This window comes from Athene noctua, chromosome 4 (genome assembly GCF_965140245.1).
Source record: "Athene noctua chromosome 4, bAthNoc1.hap1.1, whole genome shotgun sequence".
Lineage (NCBI taxonomy): Eukaryota > Metazoa > Chordata > Aves > Strigiformes > Strigidae > Athene > Athene noctua.
This window is the reverse complement of record NC_134040.1, coordinates 83,816,139-83,844,112: the sequence shown is the minus strand read 5'-3', so window position 1 is coordinate 83,844,112 and position 27,974 is coordinate 83,816,139. Positions and strand designations below refer to the sequence as shown.

The window sequence follows — 27,974 nt, the reverse complement described above, 5'->3', positions numbered from 1 at the left end:
ACTTACTTCCCTCTCGTTTTGCATTTGCTCTATTCAAATTGATGAACAGCTAACAAAAAAAAGTAAAAAGACAGAAATTATTTTAAAGAATTTTATGAAACCAGAAATGACACCCCCAATCTTAATGCCCAGTAGGCACAAATACAGTCATTTACAGCTAGAACATATAACATCTAACTACAACAGCTCTAACAGTAGGACCAGAGGTCTGTGCCTCTCAGAAAATACATAATTGCACTTTTTAAGGAGTGAAAATTTTTTAAAGTTCTCAACAAATACAGTTCCTTGGAGAGCAGAACAATGTTGGTTACAGCCACTGAAATTAACTGTGCTCCACGTTCCTTTGTTTCTCTGCAGGTTAATTTCCCACAATTCAAGTTCACTCAGATCGTTGTGAACTGCTTTTATGAATCCTGGGAGTCATGTCCCAGCTTGGCATTCCCAGAGGTTGTAAGTTTACTGGGGAGTCCAGCTCAGACAACACGTGATGGTAATAAACACCTCTGCAGATGAAACAAGATTTTTACAACAGTGATGTTAATAAAACCCACTGTTAAAATCCCTAGTAGCCAACCACTGGAGACAGACACAAGATTGTGTCGTTGACTAGAAAACCCCATTATTTGTGGTCCACAAGACCAATATAATATTTGTGATAGTAAGAATAACCTGCAGTGTGTTTTAATTCTGCAGTTCAGGCCCATTTTCTGATATGAACCAGAAATTTAGCAAATTCAAGTACAACTTCATTCCCATTGACAAGGATTTTTTTTATCTAATTTAAAAAAAAAAAAAAGTAATAATAATACCTTATAACTAACTCATGCAAGTCTTGCCACTGGAATGCAGTATGTCAGCATAAGGCTAAGTAGACATGCTTAGAACTAGACATTTTGTAGAATACCAATATCATCACTGTGATGAGAAACCATTTATACAAATCAATGCTGTCATTACAATGAAAAATATCTCCTATCAGCATTAGCAGTTATCTATGCTGAGCTTTACCGAGTTACTCATCTCTCCTGAGTTTTATTTCATTTTTATTCTTTCTTCATTGAATCTATCATTTTGCAAACTACATAATCCCAGTTTATTAAAGTATAAATGGGATCAGGAAGCAGAGGGTGAGAGAATTTCTCCATTACACTAAAAATTAATAGAAATAAATGACGCTTACAGCTTCTTTTCCATCCAAGGCTTCCATCCACAGCTTCCTGTCCTCCTCAGAAAACGCCTGCATGGTTACAGGAACTCCAGGCCTGCAAACATACCAACCACACAGAGTAACTGCATTTACCAGCAATCAAAAAAGTCTTGTCAAATTCTACTTCCAACTACAAGCTCATTGGCCTAAAAGTCAGGGTTGGGTTTTTTGCTTAATTACTGAACACTGCTCACCTTTAAAATAAAAGGTATAGAACTGATAATGACAGTAGGAAATAGGAAGGATAGGGAGCAAAAAGGAAAGTCAATGTAACCTGCAAACTATTCATTTGAAAAAGCTCATTGTTGATAGCCTGTTGATTCCAATGCTTGCTGGGAGTCACTGAGTTTTCCGAACTCTAAATAAACTTGCTCTTGCATCGTTGTGTTGTTACATAAAAAATGGCATTTGTCAACTTATTCAATGTATAGTCTTCAGCTTTAAAGCAGTGACAATGATTACAGTTTTCCAGTAAATATAAAAAATAATCGAGTCTTAACACAGTATCTCATTACAAAACTCCACTGTGATAACTTTCCTAAAAAAGCAAGAACTGTGCGACAGAGATTAGTGAACAGAGATTAACATAAATCTACTTTCATGTTTATATAATAGGAAACTAGAAAGAGTAATTGTGTGGTTCAGCACAGTGTACAAAGCAAGGAAAGGTAAAAGCAGAAGAGGTTATTTGGGTAATTATTTTTCTGCCAATTAAAAAGAATCATTATATTCACCCTGCCAATACTTTTGGCAAATTTGTAAATCTCATTATATAGAGATGGATAGAAATAGAGAACAAATTCATAACAATCTCTCTCCCTCTCTCTTTTGTATTAAATCTATCTTCAAGTAGCAAAATAGCTGTAGGGAAAACATTATCTAAAAAGAGCAGCACAGAGAAAACAAGCACGAATCCCACTTTTACTTAAAACTGTAACAGTCTACACAGCATGTTCATATTTTTACAACTTGGAGACATTTCCAGTTCGTTTTCACCTTGCCATAAATTTTATCAAACCACACAATTTAATTGCAGTGTAAAATTCTATAGGTACAAATATCTCCTGCTCAAATCTCTTTTCAGACATGTGAGGACAAGGCATGCAGACACCCTCTAGCAAACCAATCTAAACTCAAGAGACCCAACTATAACTCTGGAGAAGGGCAGCCATCAAGCAAGTCATTCTCTTCTGATTAGCTAAAGGGAGTAGACTATTAAGCCATAAAAATGGAATCTCTTCTCAGTGATAGACATTGAGCTCTCTGAGTGGGTGAGGGAAGCCTTGCCTTAATTTCTGCAGCTAATAACCTTTATGACTAAAACAAGCTAATACTGGTATTAGTAATAACAGTAAGAAAAGCAGCTTCTCGAGCCGCACCAGTTTTTTTTCAACGTGAACTGGTCGTAGTAGAGCTGCAACCATCATAAACATGCAAACAATCACTCGGTAGAAAAAAAATATCTTAAGTAATCAGCCAAATTAACTAAAAATCCACACACATTTCTTTTTTCTTGTCTACCTTCTTGCACTAGTTAAAGCCAAAATCAAATGAGTTACTTTCATGCAGGGCAAACTTCCCTCCTTTTCACTGAAATTATAACTGTCAAGGTATCAAAGAGTATCACCTAGAGGCAATACATCAAACTCAGTATACGCTGCATGTAACATTATTTATTTCTCTTCAAATTAAAGTCAAAAGAGACAAAGTCTTTCCTCCTCCTTGTCCTGTATCGGTAAAATTAAAATCTAAGTAGTATTTTCAGAAGGATAATGCTCTTCATCAATAGAAAGTCTCTTTCCTACCCCAAAGAACCTCTGCTGTCTCCTTAAGACTTAAATTTCTCTATGTTTACCACTAATAACCTCCAACTAAACATGATGGAGTACTACAAACAGATAAACATCAGTTTTCAGAGATTTAGCCATGATCCTAGCACCCCCAGAGCTAACAGTTTAAGTATCAGAATTTAAAGAAAAAAGAATCATCTCAGCTCTCTTTTTAAAAGAAAAATCCATACATATTCACCTAGCTCCAAACCATGCTCAAGTCACACACACAAGGCTGAATGTTTGATACTGAAAAAGTCCTTCCTAAAATTTTACAGTCTTGCCTCCTTCCACAGCATGGGAACAAAGAAAACCCCATGGCCAACCATCAATCTGTATGTTATTTTTTAACTTGGACAAGCCAAGGGATAAGTGTGCCCTGAACTGATACCAAGGAAACAAGCTAATGGCCTGCAGCACAGAACTAATCTCCATGGGAACATCTCAGTACTACACACATATATTATTAAAAGAAAAGTGTCTGATATCAAGGTCACAGTGGACCAGTTGTGTCTATTATATCTGGACAGAAAGACGGATTAGGTTTTTCCCCGCTTTTACCAGAGAAGAGAATGAAAAAATGTTTTGCAGGATCAAGGAAACATTGTTCTCCATCCATCTCTGTTCAAACTCCAGATACCCTACAGAGCAGAGATGACACACAGAGGGGGATAGACTGACATTTCTCACAGTACTTTTTTAGCAACTTTATCAGACTCAGTTTGAAATCTGTTTTCATACGGACCAATACACTGACCCAGAAGGAGCTGATGTCAGAAGTTTAAATCTTTGCTCCCTTTCCTACTGCTGAGACACGGTGTTAGAACAGTTAAGCCACATCCTCCTCAAATCAAAAATGCAAGTTCAAATCATGCTGTAGGCCTGCGAGAAATGCCACCTGAGCTGTAAATTAGTATCTCGGCATCTGCCACGTGAGCTGGAAGTTTTTGGATGCCGTGGTAATTTTGCATTCCTTTACCCATCGCTTGTTATAGAAAGAGGCATCAGGCAGGCCAGTCTGACTGGCTGTGCAAGCTAGGCATAGCCTCTGGCCTAAGGCTGTGCATGTGTGCATCATCCTCATCACAGACACATCTGCAGACCACTAGCAACTGTAGGACAGAGGGGCCTGACGGCATTGGCCACACTAAATTTAAAATGAAGGGCTCTATGAATTTCATCATAAAACAAACAACCACCTATAAAACTTGAAGACCTACTACGTGATAAATCAGAATGCAATTAATTGGTATAAGGAAGGAGCAAGCAAATGTATTGGTTAAGAACAGCTCAGAAGGGGCGGATGCAAAAACTCAGAAACAGTCCACTAATTTATATCTAGTATTTAATGCTCTGTATGATCCTGTTCTGCACAGAAACAATCTGCACCAAAACAACATGGTATTACCACAGCTGTATTTATTTGCAGTACCCTATTAAGTTGGATTCTTTCACCTTCATAAATGAACGAATACTACAGTGCTGATGAAAAGCAGTATTTATCATGTTTTAAGATCCTTCTGGTGAAATAAATAAGCAATTCTTCTCTTTTGAAATAAAGCAACAAAATGGTGGCGTTTCAAAAAACACTGCCGTGGCAACAATGTTCAAGATACACTAGATGATTACACCAGCTACAAAAAGCCTCAAAATCCCAGTGATGGCATTTGCAATCTAAGAATCCAGCATCAACCCTCAACAACATGTCATTTTGGAAAGCAAGCTTGGGATACAATACGGTCACGACTGTATGAATTGTTACTGTGATCACAGTCTTTCAGTACATGTATGCATGTACTTCAGTTTAAGCCACGTTTCTTCACTAGGATAACAGCAATTCATAATAGTTTCTCTAACTTTTTCTTCTGCTTTTATGTCAGCTCAGACAATGTCTACATTTCAGTTCAGATCCTCCCTGCTGCTGCTGCTACACACAACTGAGGTAAAAAAAATCCAGTGAGCCGCAGTAGTGCTTGCCTGCTCCTCTGGTGACTATTTCCCATTGGCAGTCTGAACAAGCATTGAAAAAATAAGAAGAAAACACAACAGTGATATTACAGTAACGTTAACTACTACTTAGAAAGAGTCCTTTCTAGTGTGTTTCATGAGCTTACCTGTCTGAAGCTTCTAAATCGAAACAGAATCGCCTGTCTGTAGTATCTATATTTCTTTTGGTACAATATGTAAGGATGAAGAGTTCCTCATCACCCTGTGAAAAGAAAGTTTTTACGTGCTTGACCCAGTAATAGAAAGCTTCAGTAAGGCAGCTATACAAACCAAGTGAGGTAAATTTACATTAAAATAATGTCAAAATCTATACTGAAAACTGACACTTCCAAAAGAATTTGCTCACGGTTGCCCTTCGGGTCTCGGTGCAATAGCACATAAATGCCATGGGATGTAAATGCAAAAATATTGAATCTCTTTTGGCTGGTACTTTACAGCATGACACGGTACCACAGTAATTTAAGCTACCAAAAATGTTCTGCCATAAAGATTTTGCATGTTACAATATAAGCATACAATGAGCGTAAAAGACTTCTATTTTACGTCAGACACAGCAATTTCCATAGTAAATGCTATTGCTACAGTCACTAAAACAAACTAAGTGTACTTTACTATCTGTAATCTGTCTTACAGAACCAGTCCTTTCTTCAAGACCAACCTACACTACAATCATATTTTACTCCGAAGTATTCAGCAATGAAATAATCTCATCTGTGAATGCTGCATGCATTGTACTGGATTTAATCAGGGTTAACTGTATGTTTTAATTATTTCTTGTCTTATTCAGCATCTCCAGACTCAGGAGGTTGTCCCTGAAGGAGTAATTGCATTGTGGGTTTGAAAATGGGAGATGTTTTAACACAACAAAAATGGTTTCATAAGTGTTTTAGAATGCCAAATGCTTACACACATACTATATTAACCAAAATGGCTTATTACAATTAGAGTAAATCATGATAAAAAATTCATGGAAGTACTGAAATGATTAAGGACACCAAATGCCACTAATTTCCAGTATGGCAGGTTTTCCAGAGCTTTTGAAAGATTCTTCCAAATTCAGTATATCTGTAAATATACACAGTCCTCAAAATTATGAAAGCCATCTCCCCTGTGCTCAGACTAATGGGATATAATACCCTGATGAAATCCCAACAATGTGATTTTTCTAACCAAATTTTAAGTTAGGGCAGGGTGCTGCATTTACACAAATATCAACTCAAGTTTTTATTTTCCGGCTTCAGATATCCTTCTTCCTTGCAACAAAATGCATTTCATCCATATTAATGCATTCATTTAACACATCATTTCTGAAAGTGCTGAGCGCCCTCAATTCCCAACTATTTCAATAGGAATTAAAGCCATTTAAAGATCAACAGAGTCTTGGGTCTTGAATATTTCAGATGCTATCAAAGATATCTGAAATTACATTCAGTTGTCAGTACAATTTATATTCCTATTAAAACCCTCTTTTCTAGGCCCTCTTCTAGTACTTACATCTCTGAAAGAAAAATCTGACTGGAGCATGTAAGAAAAATTTCTAAATCTATTATATTTTCCTGATTTATACTTTAACAAGTTAAATCCTTCATGGATAAACCAGATTCTAAATGGTGAAACGCTGCATGCTATCTGTATCTGGTCTTCTAAAAGGAAGCAACTGAAAAGTCTGAAGAATTCTTATTTATTAATCCATCCGTTACTTTAGGTTAATGTCCTTAAATGGCAGACTGAATTACATGCAGAAAGAATTTTAAAAAGGGCAAGGAGGTAGAGAGGGACAGTACTTGACACATCTTATCTGACACATCCTCTGATCTTGATACAGGGCAAGTATAAGAGTAGAATATAAAAACAGACTTACAATTTTCCCTCCTGATCTGTGTTCAAATGGGATCATGGTGAACTTCTTTGACTCCTTCCTATACGTGCAATAGTGCTTCACCCAACTGGAACCAAAGGGAGCAGGCCCTACATAAAACAAAAGCATTAAACAGGATGTACTTTTTCCCATTTGCGTGTTTTCTGCTCCTGCTTTCCAAAATGATACTTACGAGTCCTACTTAATTCCTAACAATACAGCATTTAAAACAAAGGTATGAATTAAGAGCATTATACAAAGTAATACCAGTGCTTACTGGTCTAGAAACTGATATATGTAGCATTTCATATTTATGCTTAATGATAAACAGAAAGAATTATTAATGTATCTTTGTCTCACTACTACAGACAAAATAATTTTTCCCTATAAAATAAATATCCCTTGGAAATTTTATTTAAGCAGAACGTGGAAACCTTTTTACACCTGGTAACTTGAAGCTAAATAACCGCAGATTAATGCGGCTCTGCTGCAAGCTCTACATTACCTGCTGATAACAGACTGATCACGTTTTCTAACACCAAACCTCACTCCTAACTCTATTCATCAGTGCACACCCTACATAGAACACACTTACTTAAGAGCCCAGCCTACTGCATACAGTATTAGAGAGATTTGCACCATAATGTTAACCGTTAAAACTTGGGATTCTGACCCTCTGTATCTCCTCGCGTCTATTAATTTACTTTTTTTTGGGTGGGGGGAAGAAAAAAAAAAAAAGTCTGCAAACGAATCTTCTCTTTTGAATGACTCTGCCCCAGATTATCCGGGAAGCCTTTCACAAGCAGCTTGAGCTGACAGAGGATTTCACTGTTCCTAACCTGGAAGGACTCACTGTCCAGTTCCTCCACCACTCAGCTGCAGACATATCCACATCTTCTGAATCCTTTCAGCTGATTCTAAAGCTCATGATGACCAAGACCAGCAAACTGATCTCACAGAATAATGATTTTTCTTATTTTTTATTGCTAGTTCTCTTAAAACTTGTTCTTGAACACTCTAATACCAATGTTTCCAAATGTTGTGGTCTTCAATTTATGAAACACTTCACGGAAGTCTTTACTTGAACAGCAGTTAAACATCATAAAAGTAAAATCTCACATCAGAATAAGCAAACAAACTTTCTATAAGGCACTAAAAAATTTCTTAAAAATACGATTTATGCAAAATAGTTTTTTTAAAAAACAATAATAAACTACTGTAGTCATTCGTTCAGCTGTAAGAGCTCTGCATCTTACTCTGTTTTTTTACTAGAGTGAGAAAGATTTATAATTGTTCAAAGTATTGACAGGATATGATTTGTGTGACATGCACAGCGAGATTTTCAACGCTAGCTACCTAGCATATAGCCTGCTTTATTTGACCCTATGATGACAATTATTTAATGAAAGCGTATCACTGAACCAAGGAAATGACAGTCGATTTCATCATACTAAACTAGCCCAGTTTTCAGAGGCTAATTTGACAACTCACATTGTTGTCTGACAACAAATGTTTGACAGTTCTAGGGAAGGTCATTAGTAAGGGATTAAAAATAAGATGAAACACATCCTTTGGTCAAATAAATCTTCCCTGAATTCAGTCACCTTTGCTAAGAACTGTCACACTTCCAGCTATGCCCTTTTTATGAGCCACGATAATGCTGCCACTAGAGACTCTGAACATTTACTCAGATGACTGTTTAATAAACTGTAAATTCTTTGCGCCTTTGTAGAAATAAGACTTGCCCGTATGCACAACAGGAGTACTACAGGAATACAAGAATACACCTTACTTTTTTCCTGTACGTAGAGATAGCCTTCCATTGTGAAGTGATTTGCTCTTTTATGTTCCTGAGGATTTCTTCTGATCTTGTTCATGAGCTCCTCTACTTCTGACCTTGTTCCTTCAAAACGATTTCGTGTCTAAAACAAGACAGCAAAAACCCATTAGTAGAGAGGCTGGAAGAAAGACTTGCTCTTCCTGGCAGACAGAAGTTATAATAATTATTTATAAAATGAGAGAATGATTCAAGCCATGCACTGCATGGCCAGTGCACAATTTCCACATGTGTTTACTCTTTAAGTTTTCTGATATTCTTCAGAATTAAAGCGTGGTTTAGATATTAACTATTGCAACCGTGGAAAGCACACAAAGATTGCCAGAGTAGATTTCTAAAACAATGTGCTGACCTGTTCAGAAAGTAGGGAAATACCGAGTGCAAAATTACTTTGGATTTGAATATTCAAGCTTCCTTAGAAAAATATTGCTACAGGTGTTTGCTTAATTTACTAGTTGTCAGGAAAGAAAGGATTTTTTGTGGTTATTGAGAAAAAATGACAGGAAAGTCACCAACAATGTATATACGTTGAGATTATACACATGCTAAACGTTTTGATCACACAGAAGCAGAAACACGCAAACAAAAAAACCCAACCAACAACCCAGAGTCCAGTTGATTATTATTTCTCAGTGTCATCCCAAAATTTGCCAGCAGCCACAAGAGAAGTATTTCTTAGAATATTAGTAAAAACATTCAGAAAGTAACCACGCTGTCCACAAATTATACAATAGAACTACACAAAATAACAGAGCAGCTCACACCTGACACAAGAAACCCTTCAGTTTGGTCTGAAGAACACTTGGCAACTGGCCAGTAAGCAAATAACAAAACCAAAAGAATCATGGTAATACCTAGTTTTCTCCACATACCCACTTGCCCAAATTGCACAAACTGAAAACACACCTTTAAATTCCAGGCTAGTATTTTCCTCCGTTTCGAGAAAAACACATACTTCCAGGTGCACGCTTAGGTGTCTTGTTGCTTTTTGAGGGAACCTTTATTTTTCTGAAAATGGATGAGCTTCTGAAAATGCTGCCTAACCTGTTTTATTTTTTTCCCCAGGACAAGCATACAGTTGCATACACTGACAAATATATCATGAATATAAACATGTCTCCACTCTTGTACACAGGCAGTTAACACTATGTTCCTGACTGGCTATTTGTACATGCAAATTCCAGATTTATGTGTGGAAGGAGTTCGTTCTTGGGCACAAACACAGTCCATGCAAACTGGTCACAGCAGCCACTCATAGCCCTATGGTTTTGTAGAGGAAAGCAGCAGATATTCTTTAGGGGATAACTAAGAACTACCACCCCTCCTCTAGGCATAACAAGTGCTCTAGAACCCTCTCCATATCCATAATCTTAATTTCAGGTCACATCTGCTTACAAATTTTGGAGTTAGACCCCGCACAAACTCATTTCCAAGGCTTCAAACAATTTTTTACATTCCTTTTCATGATTTCCTAGAAAAGCTGTATTAAAAAAATATATACTCCGTACTCAGGACAAAGGCAAAAAACACAACAGCAACAGGTTGCTCATACCTAAAACTTCCTGTCTGAGCACCGATGACTTCGAGGTTAGATGTTTTAAATGATCCTGCCAGAGTCTCTCTCTTAGCGATGCACTGATCAGAAATACAAGTGTGTGAAATGCACCCTGGGAGTGGCGGGATGGAGCACCACAGGCTCTGGAAACCTCAAGAAAATTTCTGTCTCCCTCTGTGCTGTGACAAAGCTGAGCTTAACCAGGAGTCGACCAAAGCTGCTGCACCAGCGTGGCTATGCCTCCTTTTCCCAGGTAAGGCCAGGTTTGCTTGTGGGGCAGGAGAAGGTCAAGGCTGCAAGGATCCTTGTGTGGGGTTGGGCACAGAACTGAAATAACAGAAAAGTCCTGGGAGTCTGGGGGAGCTAGTTGAAGATGCAGGATTTCTACAAGTGAGTAAGACTGTTGGAAGAATCAGTATACTGGAGTTTGGGTGGCTTTTTCTTTTTCTGTCTTTCATTTGGGGAAGGGGGGCGGAATGGAGAGAAAATCCACAGCATGATTCCCAAAGCAAAGACAACCTGAATGAAAGGGAAGGCAATTACTACAGCTACACTGGCAGCTCTCAAATCATTCTCCATATCCAGCTAGGCTCTCTGAATGGAATCTTGTACCCTTCAATTTCTAACACGTCAATCCAGTGCTCTGCCAGCAGCTCAGCTGTACCACAGCCAAGCCTTAGTTCATTTTTCTTTGGGATGTTTTGTTCAACACTGTGGAGAATGTGTCATGTCCTCTCACGATCTTTTCAGATGCTTCCTTCTATTCTCCTCTTACCTCAGAGAGTTGTTAAGTCTTGCCTCCTTTCTCTCTACGGCTTTTTGAAATCCAGGAAATTCTTTCTATCTATTCATGAAACTTGAACTGCAATGCTCAATCTCTTTTGGATTTCCTGGGGCACACTATAATATCATTCAGTCAATTGAAAATGCAGCTGTTGAGATTAGCTTACTTTCTTATTGTTCATCACTTCTTAAAACCACTTCAGTGCCTCTTTTCCATCTGTAATCTGAAATCCAGCTCTTCAAAAAACTGTATCCCAGCTTCCCTCTCAAGTTTCATTTCTTGCTCATCTTGCATCAGCTCCCCTCTGTCCACTGGAGCTCCATGCTGCTCCTCACTGTTAAGCTAAGCAGGCAGAAGCAGCAAGTCTGGCCTCAAATTTCCTCCAGAAGCACTGACTTCTCCCATGAAAGTCTGCTTATGAAGTTACCACTACTCAGTTCCCCTACCCAAACCAAACAACAGCTTAAGAGAAAACTTGATACTTAAACATACAGGAAGAAAATTAAAGGAATGGTATCATGACACATGAATCACATCGCTCTCTATTACAACTGTAGTCCTCTCTTCCACCTTTCCACCTCCCTGCTACAGTCTGTTAGTTAAGCCATTTCTAAGAATAGACTGCAACCTCTGAGAGCTAGTTTCTGTGTCTTGTCTTCATTCCAGGTGCCCTTAGAGGTCAACAAAAGAGACACACCACCATGAATTGCTTGTTCGCAATAGGTACATGGTTTGTTCCCTACCAACAGGCCTCTGGCACCTCAAAGTTGCTCTGAGTGAGTTTTATTCTTCAACAAATGTCAAGGAAGGAAACAGACCACTTGACTAATGATGCCATCAGTCCCATTGCCTCAGCCTGTCACCTCGCTTCCTGCTCTCCCAGTCCTGAGCGGATCACGCCAGGTAATTTGGCGTGAGGATACACTGACTAGTGGTGGGCCCCAGTTAGCCTACCCTTGAAGGGCCACATCTTTTTGTCAAATATGCCAGGGGTGCTAACAGCCAACTCTCCTTATACAGTTCTGCACCCCAAGCCAACAGGGATGTTCTTGCCTGAAAAGGCTGCTTCAAGACAAACAGAAACTCTAAGTCACACTGCAGGCAGAGATGCCAAAAAAAAAATAAATCTGGTGAGACCAGCTATTTTTCTTTCCTTTTCTTAGTTGTGGATAATACAGCCCTTATCGAGCAATGACCCTCAGATATGACCGCCACATACTCGATTTCAAGCACACCTAAAACACCAAGAACCTTGGTACTTCATTACCTGTTCTCCGAATTCTCCAGTGTTGTAGGCATTTTAACAGACTTCATTCAGTTTTAAATTCTTTCATGATAGTCCTTGTGCTATAAAACACTGGGGGGCCTTTTACTTGGTGTTTATTTTTTAAAGGAGCTTTAAAAAATGAAGAACTCACTGGAATTAGTGACGATTTGTTCAGTGATGTGGCTGGTTAGCCAGGAGATGGCACTATATCCCCAGGCAATGCACTAGCACCAGGGAACGTACTGGCAATAGAGACGCTGTCTATACAGTAAAGTGTGTGATTTCACCCCAAAATTAGAAAAAGGCATAGATATTAATCTCAACTTACATTTTGTATATTTATCTGCAGGGTCATTTTATAATGATTGAAGTCTTTAGCAAGTTCGTATCCCTGATGATAGAAAGTGAACAAACCCTGAAAAAATGATAGCACCTGAAATACAAACAAAAAAGTGTTAGAATGAAAAACTCCATTTACCAGAATATGATTGCTGATTGGAAAGATTAGAGATGACAAAATGGTTATTTAAGCAAATTTCTGCTAGTGCCTACAATTTATGAATACCTGTTTAGAACCAAATGATCAGCTATGTACACATCATTTTTAGGCGGCCCTGTCTCAACTGATCTCTACTTTAAATTTGACCACAGGCGATGTATACTGCCTATCTTCCAAACTTTCCTACGTAATGTTTTCCTACAGCTGCTCCGATACAAATGATGTCTGGAATAAATATTTGTGCTCAAGGAGGTAAAAATCATTCTGCCCCTTTTAGTCACCATTTCCTGGCCATTCCCCTCCCTGCTAACGACCACGCTGGGATGACTTCCATAACAGAGTCAACTGGTTTGTTCAAAGAATGAAGCTCCCCATCCAGTGTCTTTACCCATGGGTGCTTTTTGATGCAGATCTGACCCTCCATCAGAATTGGGAAATGTTGCAGTTTGACGTCAGTCTTTCAATATAACAAATTAAAGGGTTATATCACACTGGGAACAGGGTGAGGTGCAGTGCTTCCCGCCTGTTTGGTTCAGATTGTTGGAAAGCAGCGAGTGACACAGAGGAAAGAACTCTCTTTAATAAAGAGAACAAACCAAATAACATATTTAATAAAGTCTGAAGACACATGCAAATAAACCATTTTCAAAAATGTAAAAAAATTAAAACAGAGAACAGGACAAGAATTTGATACTAAATAATTTAAGTTTACTACCCTAGTGTAAACTCCAAATATAAATTGAGCAACAAAGTTCAGTCCCATCCAGAGCAAGCTTCCAAAAAAAGAGAAAGGGACATGTTTCAAAAATATAATTTGAAGATTCGTTACTCTAGTCTGCTCTGAGGAAACTTCAGGTGGTTTGAAACACAACTACATACAAAACTATTTACAATTTAAAAAAAAAAACCTAGAAATTTTCTTAAAAAGCAATCAAGACCCAAACAAAAAGCACCAACACATCAACAAAAAAATCCCACACCATTTTTCACATTTTCCCATTCCTTGAACAACGCTAATATATTTAAAGCAATTTATTCCCACTTAATGATTTTAACAATTTTTTCATATGGGAATAAGCTATATTAAAATACAACTCTCATTAACTTTAATGACTAACATTAACATCTCATTAACATTAATGACTAACTATTTTGATTAGGGTCATTTGGGACTTTTTTCATTATTACATTAAAATAATTTTGTCAGAATAAAAAGACAGACTTGGTCCAAAACCACAGACTTCAGAGCACAAGTGAATGGAAGTCACTTCTACAGTCCATCCTCTTTATCTCAGTATTACACTCACCATTCTCCCGTTGTTTCATAAAGTTGCATTTGTACTACAAAGCTAATGCACATTTCAGAAAATTTTAGAATAAACTCTTCTCAGATATTTAAGTCTGGACAGTACATGTATGATTTTCACTGAAATTCAGTGGAATCCCTTAATTTCTGCACAGCTTCAATTACAATTGAAATCAAACCCATCAGACTACCCGATAATGAGCTTTTTAACCAGCAGCACCCTCTTAAAGGCCTGTTGGTGAAGAAGTGCAGATATAAATTAAGTACAACCTTCACACTGAAAACGAAATACCTTCATTAGTCAGGAATAACATTTCGGTTGTTAAAAAAAAAAAAAAACAAACAAATGCAAAAAGTCTGACCCCAACATCAACGTCTCGAATCCTCTGTTCTAACTTACACCATAAATCAAGGGGTTTGCAGTACAGAACAAGGTTTCACACATTTTTCTGAAAATCAGCATCAACAGATACAAAGCAACTGTAATTACTGAGGTAAAATTTGAGATGCTGCATTAAGTGTATCTGTACTAGGAATTTGCACAGGTGTAACAAAGAGTGCTTTAAATTCTGTTAAGTCACACAACTGCATAAGTTTTCCCAGAAAACAGAGCTCCTTGGCTTTTGTCCAATTGCATTCCGACTCCATCCCTTATGAATTACAGGGTAGGCTGAATTTTCTGGTACTTACAGGTTCCACACATTCAAATTTCTTCCGCTCCTGTATCTCTTGCAACTTGCATACATACTCGAGGGACAGCTCATAGAAGTGTTTTCTATTCTGCTCCACTTGGTTATCTGCCTGCACACAGAATATAGCTCCTGAAGTTCCAAAGACATTTTACAGATAGCTTCAAAATGACACATGTACAGCATACAAGTGGCAAGCAATAAGCTAATTTTCTCCAGACTGGGATTTGTTGCTTTACAGCTCATTCATTTACTTTTAAACGACAGTAGCAATTCCCTTTTACTAGATAACGTATGTTGTTTTGAATCATGAGGCTAAATTTTTAGAAACATTGCAGTAACATCTCTTCGAGCCTCTTTTTTATGGAATCCAAGCCAAATACATCAGAGCAGGTACCTGTGCACTGCTTTAGGAGCATTGAAAATGTGCCTGCTCACACAGAGGGAGGGAGCTAGCAGCCTCTTCCATTAGAAAAGGGGGAAATCATCTCACCAGTCAAATTTAGGAACATTACTGTTGAAATCCAGACTGTTGGTACTGTAAGCTTTATTCTACAACCCAAATAACTGCTGTAAATAGACAGTACTGTACCTGTGCTCACTCTGACCAGCAAGAAAAATAATTTAAAAAAATATTCACTTATTGGTAAGACACTTCACAAGTTTCTGCAGAGTCAAATATTTAAAAATACAGACTTATTAGCTGTCACTGATTTTTAGCTCAGCTTTGCTGAAATGCCAACAATATATTGATGGTGAACAGTTATATTTCAGCTGCCATTCATCTGTACCGAAATATTTAACTTTCTAGCATATATGTATTATTTCATTAAGTTATTATTTAAGGTACATGTGCCCTCATTAAACTATGATTCATCAAGAACTGGGTAATGGAAACCTTTATTAAAATACATTAAAAGAAAGGCTGCAAAGGGATACCCGAAGTAATTAACACTTAGTCTTTGTCCATGTGACAATACCAAACACTTCTACACTAAATTACAAAAGGGAATGGAGAAAGAGTTAGGTGAAAGGACCGGACTTACTATCATACACTCTCTTAAATACTGAGACTGTATCCTTCAGGCAGAACAGTGCTATGCTTTAAGAGGATAAGTCAAATTAGCTTTAAGACAGTTTTGCCTTAAGACAGGCTTTGCTTTGCTGCTCCGTGTTAGAAACCTGGCAGCAGTTAAAGGGGCACAAAACCAAATGCCATTAAGAAAAAAATAAAGCCCTGCTATGCACATCAGTAAGAAAACATGTTTCAAAACATCAAGCCATTTCAATGCATCCTATAAACTATGCGACACAGGAATGGAGTTGGCAGCAAAGCTTCTGATGATCGAGACATGTACTGAAGGGTAGCCACAAAAAGACTATCAAGTGGGTCTCCTAGGACATCTGGCTAATCAATAGTAAAACTGCTCTATATATACACCAAAGCCCCACATAAGCCTGTTCCTACTTTTCTTCTTTGTTTTTTGATTGTTAATTGTCCTGGTTGCCTCCTCCCCCCCCAAAAGAATACAATCCCCAACACAGCCATTTTATCAACTCCTCGGAATTACCCTGTAAATAAATTATCACATCACTCTTCCGTTTGAGGCATGAGCTCCCCCATGCACCCAGCAAGTTTGCTCACTGCTGAAGAAATACAGAAATAAGACACACACCATGGCCCAGTGAAATTTTAGGGATATCCCTCCACTAAGAGAGTCAAAAGCTATGTCAGTATAAGACACGCTCCACAACAGGGCATGTTTTTCATCAAATTTTTGTCACATTTATACCTGCATAATTTATTTACTCCAGTCAGGAACTGACACAACTAGCAATGTCTAGTACTAAATTAGGAAGCTCCTGTGCTGTTGAAGGCACCAATTTTCTAAGCTTCTGTAAGAAAATTTTTCCTATTTAGCACTCTGAAAAAATGCTGCAAGTCCTTTTTTTTTTTAATTGCTTATACATTTATACTCCAAAATTAAATGCACAAATGAAAGCACATGACTGAAGAATTTCAGAATTTTGCTCATGGAACTTTGAAGGACATTTAAAATAAATCTATTTGCTCATTCTAGTCTTCACACATGCTTTAAAACTTCAGACTATATTTGATACAGCTTCAAAACACCTCTTGAAGGCATTATTCCATTGAGGTTAGCTCTCATTTCAGACTTTGAGATATGGTTCCTAATATCAAGTAAGAGATCATAACTAATACTCTTTCATGTTTTCTGCATCAAGTTCTTTGGCAGCTGATCAATTTGATAAAAGTACAGGTCCTGACACATGAGCAATGCCCATTAATTTCACTGGGACAGCTCAACTCCCCAAAAGACACTTGTTTATGCATATGAGGGCCTATGTTGCAAATACAGTATTGAGAAGTAACACCCTAGTAAAACTCAAGAACAATTAGAGTTCTTAAGTTCCCAGCTAGCTTGTCAGTTAAATTAACCATTTTTTACGAATAATGGCAGAAATTATTTGTGGTGGGGTAGAGGGCAGCGAGAAGAGTTATCGCTAAGGAAAACGTTAAGTGTTTAATGATACAAGGTATTAATATACTAAGCATTAGTAATTCTGACATAATTATATTTCCCTGAAAAAAAATCCTTCTGCTCGCAGCAAGTTTGCAAGATTTCTCTGCTGCCTTCTCACATACTATTTGCTGTTGCTCCAGGAATAAAATCTATTACAAATAAGGATGATGATAATAAACCCACAGGGACAGAAGGAATGCCAGGCAAAACAGATCTGTTTAAGTTAGAAATTGTCAACAAACTTTTGTAGCATTACTTAAAAAAAAACACAAAAAAAACAACCCACAGATCTTCAAAACATGAAAAAGAAAAAAAAGCGGCACAAAACCACTTCCTTCAGGAACACAAGTCTTCCTGTACGCTGCATTAAGCACTAACACAGGACACTTAGCCAATACCACGCAATCTAAATTACATATCTGGTAAAGCGTCATAAGAAATGCAGAGTTTTTCACAATACACTTGCACTTTGCAATTCACTTAATTGCAATAAAAGATTAACATGATGTTCAGTACTTCAGACACACGCCAAGAAAAGCCAGTTCAGAAACTGGTAGGGGTACACCACTAAGTTCAGCAAATACTGATTTTGTCATCAACCTTTCCAGCTGACAATTTTTTTTTTTAAAACTGTTTTTGCATTTGCATAAAATATTTAAAAGACTTTAGCTTGCATTAAAAAAAGAGAGGTAACAATACCTCTTGTAATTGTAGCTCTTTCTTCTTGGCTGATAAATTCAGATGTTTTTCTAACAAACTATAGTTCTTCTCTGTCTCTTTATCAAACTTTTTCTTTTCCTCCTAAACACAGAAACAAAGAAAAAAATTCATTTATATATAAAAATGTAAAAAAAATCATCCTTCCTGCTTTTAAAATTCTACTTCATCAGAATCAAACAGAAACAATCACAGCTTCAGTAACTAAGGAGAAGTATGTTTCTACCTCATTTTTAACTTAAAGGCTAACTTGAAATTAAATCCCACTGCATCATTATAGTGAAGCTTATCACACAAATGCTTACATCTTCTAAGTTAAAAAAGACAAAAAAACCCCAACTCTTCTTGATTTACTGCATTTTTCATTATTTTCAGGGATCACCCACATCATCTTGTTTTTGAATACAGGACTTTAAGGGAAATACCAGTTTCACTGAAAAAAAAGAACTTTTTTATAATCAACAGGGAGAAAGTTCCAACAGTTCCACAGACCAAGATCCAAAGCGAATATAGTTTCACATTCCCTAAGATTTCTGGATTTTCAAGATCTCTGTGCTAAATTCCTGCTTCTACAAGGCTGTCGTTGCACCCATGAAAAACAAAGACTTTTTAAAATAAATCTTCGTAAAACATAAAATCATGCTAGCAAAAGAGAAACTCTCACAGACACATATGAATAACATTTGCACATACAAATCCATTTCTCTGACCATCCAAAGCAATGCACTGGAAAAGGGACGGCCATTAAGTGGTCCTAGGAAATCCGAGTTCTTGGATCTAAGGTAGTAGAAGAGATTGTAAAACAACACTTTCATTTCCTCACTCCTACTACCCTAACTCTGTGTTTTAAGAAATCAGTATTGATGAAATCAACCAAACAATTTTGAAGCTATTTTTAGGATAAATAATTGGAGTTGAAAATAGTAAAATAAAGTATTTAATTACATATTCAAGAACTGACAGGTTTATTCATCAGAAAGATAGCAGTTCAATTAAAAATATTTTTCCATCATCTATGAATTTGGAATTTCATTTAAATGTGTTCTACCCAACATACTGGTTAGACTGTACAGACATACTTGCTCACTTTTTTTCCCCCTCTTAACCTTTCATTTTTAATAATACTACATATGAGTGATATACGTTTTTGTTCTCTGAACAATTGGATTCTGAAGATGGCATTGTATTCAAGAGGGGATCTAAGCTGTTTAGGATTGCTCCTCAGCAAGGGCTTTTACCAAAAATGCTATTTTTATTGCCATTATGCTAAGTAGCTCCTTTAAAAAAAGCAGCCACAGCATTCCTTACTGACTGAGAAACATTAAGATATGCATATGGTATTAGTGTGATTAGAGACAATACATTAGCATATGGGAAATTAGGAAGAAAGTGGAGGGGGGGGGGACAGGGACGGGACAGGCAGAAATCTTTGTGTTTGTATTAGCAAAATTTCCATTGAGCTGGTCAACATTTGAGTGCTGCCAGGAAAAAAAAAAAAAAAAAGAGCACTATTAACTTCTAAATAGGCAAAGCCAGAACCTTTGCACATAGAGTTTGGGATTAGAGTAGCAATACCTTTTACTAAGGGGTAATTCAATAAAGGTCTCGGTTTCCAGCACTATGGAGCTAAACTTCTTCTTAAACCTAACTCAGACCATTTCATCAGCAGAGGATATAAGATACAGGAAAATCTGAGGCAGCAGATACAACTTTTATTTTGTAATGGTAGAGTGTAAATTTTTCCTAAAGCAAATACTACTCATTGTTCCAGATATATTCCACTACTAGATGCCATAACTTGGGTTTTCTGAGCTAAGCAGTAATGTATTTCCAGCACCAGCACTTTATTCTTAACTGAATATTTATTCAATATAATCTTCAGAGGGGTTTTTTTAGAGGATTTTTATTTAATTATCACACAATTACGCAAGACTGTTCTACTTAAGGTCACTGAGAATTCTGTCCCAAATAAATGGCTAAATCACAAAATAAGAGTTTCGGTTTCACAGAAACAGCATGCAGGGACACTGGGGGAAAAAAACATCCATTCAAACAAAGTGTGAGATATAGACTGTGTGAACGTAACTTGTCATGTTAGAAACAGAGAATTTTGACTAGGAAATGAGTGAAGATCATGAAATAAATTAAAGCGTTAGGACTTCTCACCCCAAAACCAGCAATGTTCTTTAACACCACAAATACTGTTGAAATAATCCATTCATTACAGCTGCTTTGAAGACCACAGGTTACACTTAGAATGAATTCTCTCTTTCCTTGGAAAGCTCCCTATACTACAGACCAAGCTTTTATTGTATCTTGGTTGGGACGTCTAATATACTCAGAAGTCCATAAAATTACACAAAGCTCATTATACTACTGAACTGTAATGATTTATGATCAACAGAGCACTTTCTGTTCATGAACAGTGAAATCATATTCGAAACATGTTAATCATTCCTGCTAAACTCAAGATGTATAGCACTAACTGAAATATCTTCGCTACTAAATACCACTGCTGGTGAAGTCGTGAAATTATAAAATAAAACATCAGCAGAGTAGTAGTTTAAAATGTATGAATTAAGTTTTGCAACAGAAAACTGTTGAATACCTGGGGTTTTTCTTTTTTTGGGTGTTTTTTTGTTTGTTTGGTTTTTATTTTTTTTAATAAGCATTTAGATTTCTCACTGGAAGAAGGAAGGTAGACAGGTAGAAAGAGATCAAACTTGTTACTTTTACCCAAAACTAGTCCATACTTTGTACATGAAGTTTAATTTGCCTTTTTTTTTTTTCCAAATATATGTAACAGACTGACAATCTTAAAAAAAATTACTTAACATTTTCACCAAAAAAACCCCCAAACCTTTAAACAAGATCTTGTCTTGAGCCTCTCCATCCCTGTTTTCTTTCACTCATACAGAGGCAATGAGTTATTTATTCAAACAAACAATAAAATAAAAGTAATTTTCACTTAGCAGTTTGCAAAAATGCTGTTAAAAGCATATGAATGAGCAAGTTAATATTTCTCAGCTTTTGGCTGCAACCACAAGCAAATATAAAGCAGTACAGGGTTACCCATTAGGAAGAGGGGCAGGCTGTTAGCTGGATTGTTCCTATTCCAGACAAGAGATAGGGGAGGGGGAGAGAGAAGGAATGGAAAGGACACATTCTTCTCCTCTTGAAACATACTTTCCATTTGCTTTTGAAGCAAGTTCTCAAAGTAAAAAAAAAAAAAAAAAAAAAGTGTGAATACATGAAATATAAACAACAGTATCTCTCTGCCAAACACACGTCATTACTGCAATGCAATCCAAGTAGAGAAATTAAACAAACTTATCATAAAGGCAATGAGGGACAAACCTTTACAGCTCCTAGCTGCTCTTTCCTAAATCTTTCCAAAGGTTTGATCAGAGTTTCAGTAACACTGAGTGCCTAAAGAAAAAAAACCATGGGTTAGGTTTCTGTAGCCAGACTGACAAGTCACTTAGCATCAGCAATAAAAAGAAAAAAGCAAGCAAGCTCTGGGGTAAAATAAAGGAGAAGCATGCAAGTTAGGAGTCCTAAGTCCTATCCCCCCCAAATCTCTGAGTTCATTCAAGTTTTCAAAATTTCTATTCCTTATTTGAATCCACTGTCAGGAAAATTAAATCTAAAACAAATGCAGATATTTCAGAAATTTAGAGGCTGCAGGCAAACTCCAGCAGTCTTACTTGTGCCATTAAGACCTGAAGATCAGGCTGACAGTGTTCAGTGACTGAACACCAGAATAAAACACAGGATAAATTATTTTCATTTGGGGACAGAAAAATTTCTGCAACAAGAAACACTACAAACAAATAGGCAACGGAATAGCAAGTAATAATCTTCTAACACCCAGTGAAAGCCATTAGGCATTGATATATATGTCAAAATATTTACATTTAAGTACATTAAGAAAACCTTAAATTAACCTTAAGTTATAAACTCAAGAGGTGTAAAGTCAAGAAACAAGAGGTTTAGTTGACTGGGTGAGCAGCCACCAGTGCACTTATGACAAACGGCCTCATAGCCATACTAAAGAGGAAAAAAAAGTACACAATACATCATTATAAGACAGAAGGGTGGAGCTTATTAGATCTGGCCAGCAAACACAGTTTCCAATTCACATGTAATGTCACCAGAGATGGGGAGGGTTGGGTTTGGTACAAACGTAACTCAAAATTGTAAAAATGTTTGAAATTTCAGCAAAGGCTAGAACTTTTTGAATGCAACAGCAGCACGGATAAGATGGCAAAAGTGTTGGGAGGTGTGGAGGAGCAGGTGGGATCCTTTTGGTCTCAGTCATAAGGCAGACCCACATAGTAAATCATGCCCAGGGCTGGGCTTAGCAGAGCCATGGGGCTGAGCTACCATAGGTCCATGAAGAGCTCCCTGGAAGCCCACCTTAGATATAACAGAAGGCTTTCTCTCTCTTCCCCCTCCCCACCCCGCCCCAAATGTGAAAAGTTTCAGGTAAAGCATTGCAGAATTCAGCCAGCCTTCTGGAACACTTCTGAAAAGCTCTTATCATAAACCACAAGAGGGATGTATTAGAGGATCTGGCACAACGCAAATCTGAACAGCGCTGTCTGCTCCCACCCACCCCTGGAGCTACATGCAGGGATTACTGTGGGGAGTCATCCTGCCAATTCACTGTAACCAGAGCAACCCAGATTTTTAAAACAGCCAAGGCAGCATGCTAAACTATGTAGTTAACTGGAAACCCAAATATCTGGCAAGTCTGGGCCAAACTGCATGTTGCACAGTCATCCATCCAACAGATACTTCCTAAATTCAGAGCACGTGTTCTCGTGGACCGAACGTTTTCTTTCTGCATCCATTTACTGATTTTGTCAAACACACTTAAAGTACCTTTCAGTGCACCATTGGTGGGAACAACACGAGGAAACCTGACAATTTTGTCTTTCAAAAGCCTACAGCAGCACCAGCCTAACCATGACACAGGAGACCCTTGCGTCAAGCTGGAAGGTAGGGGAAGGATGGAGCAACTTCTGTCATGTTGACATATCCAGCCAAGGGATATGCTCAACAGTGCACTCCAAGGCTTTGGGAATGCTCTCTGTGGCTGGACAACCCACTCTGAGCTACCAGCGCTCCTGCCCAAAGACAGCCGGGGCAGTCAAATGCCCCAAACAGCAGGTGAACTGTGGTTCTAGGACGGATTTAGCCCACCTGGCAGCCTGTGAACATATATCCTAACTACTCAAGTACTTACCAGGGGTCTCCAGGACAGTTTTTAGGATACTCAGGTTTTTCAAATTTTCTCAGGCTCCCAAAACTTCTGTGGAAATCCTTAGGGGCTGAAATTGTCATTTGGATTTATAATGGGATCGAGCACCAGAAATGTTTCCTGGGACACAACCGAATCACCTGAAGATTGAAGGATCTCTCCTTGCTCAACGCAAGGATTCTCACAAGTCAGAGGGAAGAACTGCTCACAAAAATCACAGAATAGTCCTTCTATACTGAAAAACTTTAAGAAGTTTAAATTGTTTCTGCCAGTTTCCTCGATACTGACAAAGTGAGGGAGAAAGTTATGAGGCCTCCTCAGAGCAAAGCTCAGAGGATGACAGTCGCTGCCAGAAGGTAAGAGCACCATGGTCAGTAGAATCATTAAAAAGCATTTAAAGGAAGCAACTGAGCACTTAAGTGGTCAGAAGGTTAAAAATAAATATCTAACAAGAAGTCGCTTATTAGGAGGTTTTTTTGTGTAAAAGTTCAAACAAGTGAAATGTGAGATCAACAGGCAGGGAATGTATGCTGAACAAGAAGTCCGAGTCAAACCATAGCACCGGGATGTAACAGAAAGAAAAAAAAAACAACACAAAACACCAACCAAAACAACACATACACAGAAAAGGCTGTGGTTTATAAACCAGCAAGACTGGCTGCAAATCACTTGGTCTGCTACACTCCTGTGCAGCATTAACCATGGGAACCACTACAGGAATTTGTTTGAAACGGAAAATAATCTTTAAATCAAAATGGGATGTTCCCTCAGCGACTGCCAACAAAGAGATTCCAATGCTGCCAGTGGTATGATATGTCAGTAACTCTTTCATTAAAAGAAAAACAAGCCTCCCTCCCTTCCAAAAAAGTCATTTCTCATTTTGCACAACTGAAGCTTTTGTTAACAGATGCCTCCCCAGCAAAATTTTGCGTGACATACAGGTATTTATGATTTGTCACCCCCTTTGCTTTCTGTGTCTGGGTTAAATAACAGAGCTCTTGAGTATTTCTTGGTGAAGGGGGATTTTGTAGATCTTCGGTCATTCTCATGGAGCTTCATACCAGGCCCATGTATAAAAATAAGAGGAATATTTCCTCCTCATGGAAATAAGCATGTATGTGAATTTATACATGTATATACGGAAACTGTCAAGTCTTTGGTTTTAACAGTATCTTGTGTCATTTTACAGTGAATTATAGAGTTATTCTTCTAACAGAAATAAAAAAGAAATTATTAAAACAGGCACAATATTAGATTAAATAGGGAGCCATTCGCACTGTTTTCCGGTACTTAAAACCCAGTGCTTGTCATAAAAAGCTACAGAAATATGTGTATTTATTTATAGAACAAAAACATTATTTACACTGCTATTCATTATTAGTTCATTTATAGCTTGGGAATTCAATTTTTTTTTTTTTAATCATGGAAAACAGATCAGTCGACAAAAAAAAAGTAATATTCTCCCAGTATAAGGAAACAAACTAAGGATGACTTGAATACAGTGGTCATTGTTGTTTGCACCTTCCTTAACAACTGGAACCATGTTAAAAATGTAACATTCCAAGAAAAGTGATATTAGGCATTTGTTAAATATTCATTAATATAAATTTAGACATTCCTTCCTCTTTCAACTTTTATCTTGACTCGTAAATCAATTTTCAACCCTCTACTCCTCTAATCCTGGCAGGTTATGATGATTGGAGTGTACTATTTAAAAAGCAGCAAAAATTCTTTTATTTTCTTAATATCTCTGGTCTATCCAAACCTACCTGAAAATATATACTCGATTTTAAAATCTGGCAGACATACAAACTATGGCAAGTGTAAGTCCTAAGTGAATCAATACAAAGAGGTCATGTGTCAGGTAACAGTATCTTAACCAGCTACAAATGTCAAAGTCTCAGGAATGCTTTAAGCAATGTTTAACCCGATGAGCACACGTGCCTCACACACGCAGTCGGAAACTGCTTATGCTATTCCTGTTCTATTTCCTGCACTTATGGAAAGGTCAAAGAAGTAACTTAACTTGAACATAAACCTGGCAATAGCAGCAATAAAATCATTATTGCCATCATCACCTTGGAAAAATCACTGTATCCAACATTTTCAGCAACATCCTGAAGCAGGCTTTCAGCTTTGTGTACATCTCATTTCAGATGCCTTCACAAAACTTCACCTGCTCAGGCAGAGGAGTTGTACAGAATGGTGATAATCCTGACCTTTCCAGCTCCATATTCTTCAAAATAAACAGAATCATCTGGGTTGGAAGAGACCTTTAAAATCATCTAGTCCAACCATTAATCAGCAGGTTATACATTAAGGGCCTCAAATCAACATTTCCTAGAGCAGCCCACAAAGGCACAGACTAAATCCATTAGCAAGTGTGTTTACAGCTGTTTGCTACTTCATCAGTCAACAAGATCCAACAAGTAACTCAACAGTCAGTCCCAGTCCATAAGATGACTATTTAGCCTGACAATTTTTCCCTTCTCAGAGAAGGTGGGAGTACAGCTGTTGAGGGAGAAACTGCTTCCCCAACCACCTCCTCCTGCTCACCGTAACCTGACAGACAGCACCATCCACCAGCATTCAATGCTCCTCATGCTTCCTCACCCTCCTGCAGTAGGCTGGAGCAGGCTCTCTGAAGTTCTCGCTCTCTTTTCAGGCCCAGTCAGGCTTGTTCTGCAGAGGAGGAAGGCTGCTTGTATGGGCTGTAAGGGAGTTTCAACTCCCAAGAGCTGTCCCAGAAGCCCACTTGGGCCCCTATGGCTAAAAAGGCTAAACCAACTTAAGTTAATTAAAATTGGCTTTGCTTATTAGACAAATGCAGCAGTGGTCTCTCAGCTTGCATCCTAAAAATGTCCTTCGATCTCTGTCTTTACTGGAAGAACTGGAAATCATACTTGCCCACCAACAACCCTGGTGGTGAGGTAAATACGCACATCGACTCTGGTCCATTCTGAATCTAAGCATTCACCCATACAAGACAGGTTTACTGAGAAAGAAAATTAAAAAAGCAGCCACAAACACACACCTCACTGCAGACTGCACAGCAACACAGGGAGAGCTGAGATCTCCACTCTCATCCCAGGAACTGGAATGCAGACTAGATGCCAAACAGAAAAGAGGGTTTTAAGTGTCTCAGTGCACCAACTGGAAAGATTTATTTGTAGACAGGGGGCAGGATTGTTTCTCCCCTCCACAAAGCGAAGAGGGAGGCCGCCAGTCAGAAGGGCAGAGCTCATGAAACTGAGAAACTGTCAATGAAACTAAATCTGGGAAGGAAGTTTGGCCTTGCTAAGCGCAGCCGAGAACGCAGAAAGGAAGACATACCTAGCAGTGATTCAATAGCAAAGGAGTTAACACTGCTGCTAAAGAAATTTACTTTTTAATAAAGAAATTTACTATTTACAGCTGCACTTCTGCTTACAGAGGATATAGCTCTGCTGGTTTTTTTTCTAAGAAACCGCAATGTTCAGCCTAGCAAAAAAGCTGATTCTGATACCTCCAAAGTTGGGGAAGAAGGAAATACATTAAAAAAATTTTTTTCCACCAAAAAGCTTTCCCGCTTCACATACTGAAACTTCTCAAAGCATTAAGATTTACACCTGAACCTCTGTATTATGTAACTTTAAAGATACCATTCCACTACTGAGGACTTCAGATGTTACTTGCAAAGCCTTAACCTCTGTTCTTTCTTTTCCCATGAGAGCATGATTTGCTTTTACAGGAGCGTGCTCGCAGGCAGTTGCACAGCCAGCTTTCCTGTCAGTGCGCCCTGCAGATAAAGCAGTCATGTCTCTCTAACCACTCCTCAGCACTGGTTTTGTATTGAACTGGAGCACTGAGGATTGCAGTCAGTGAAACGCACACCCAAAACTCACGTGTTTGCAAATGCGAGTTTTCTTTTTGGAAAAGCGTCTGGATTTTCTCACTGCTCTAGAGCTTTCGCTATTTCATATTGTAAAGCTATGAGGAAAGGCCCTCAGCCACACATTGGGACTACAAATGTGGGTGTTGGGAGGTTTCTTGTTTTTTAGAAGGACTGGAGTCTATAGATTAAAGGATTTTTAAGGGGGTCCCCTAGCACACTGATACTTGTGTATCTTTGCATGTTTGCAGAAGCTATAAGGACAAAGTGACATCTGGAATGATTTGCTGTGAGGAAGCCATCTGGTAACAAAAGACTCAGGCAGACAGATATATCTGGATACGTCTTGGAGACAATCTATTTTGTACATTTCTGAGATGCCAAGAGGCACCTGTAACAAAACAAACCATCCTCCTCTTAGGTGTTCCAGAAAACTATCCCCAGGGTTTGGTAAAACAACAAATTCCTCTAACTGTTCCGAGGTGAATTCCCTAGATCATTGGTCCTCTGCGCCACAAGAAGTGATACAGGCAGACTCCTGTGCTCTGCGCTTTCTAGATTTTTTAAAAGCAGCAGCCTTAGCTTACAGCAAATACAATAGCAGGACTTCCGAGTCCTCCCTTCTAGTCAAAGGTTATTTCCCATTCAGTCAAAGTTTATGACTGATCTAAGGGACAGACAGCTAAAAATGCCCCCTATGACCTGTCTGGTATGCTGTGCTCTGCTCTGAAAGACT

At 38.1% G+C, this 27,974-nt stretch overlaps 1 protein-coding gene across 4 annotated transcripts in view; it reads right to left on the bottom strand.

Annotated features, from left to right (window-relative positions):
- ARHGAP10 (Rho GTPase activating protein 10) overlaps positions 1-27,974 on the bottom strand; it is a 152,205-nt gene that overhangs the window by 74,186 nt on the left and 50,045 nt on the right. For 3 of the 4 annotated variants that reach the window (XM_074905910.1, XM_074905912.1, XM_074905913.1), the window contains exons 4-12: positions 21,459-21,530; positions 18,084-18,185; positions 14,840-14,950; positions 12,673-12,777; positions 8,694-8,823; positions 6,905-7,011; positions 5,151-5,245; positions 1,181-1,262; positions 7-49 (exon numbers count right to left, since the gene is read on the bottom strand). In XM_074905910.1, coding sequence (XP_074762011.1) covers positions 7-49; positions 1,181-1,262; positions 5,151-5,245; positions 6,905-7,011; positions 8,694-8,823; positions 12,673-12,777; positions 14,840-14,950; positions 18,084-18,185; positions 21,459-21,530 — 847 coding nt within the window. The remainder of the gene's footprint in view (positions 1-6; positions 50-1,180; positions 1,263-5,150; positions 5,246-6,904; positions 7,012-8,693; positions 8,824-12,672; positions 12,778-14,839; positions 14,951-18,083; positions 18,186-21,458; positions 21,531-27,974) is intronic. The other variant, XM_074905911.1, reaches the window with a different exon arrangement.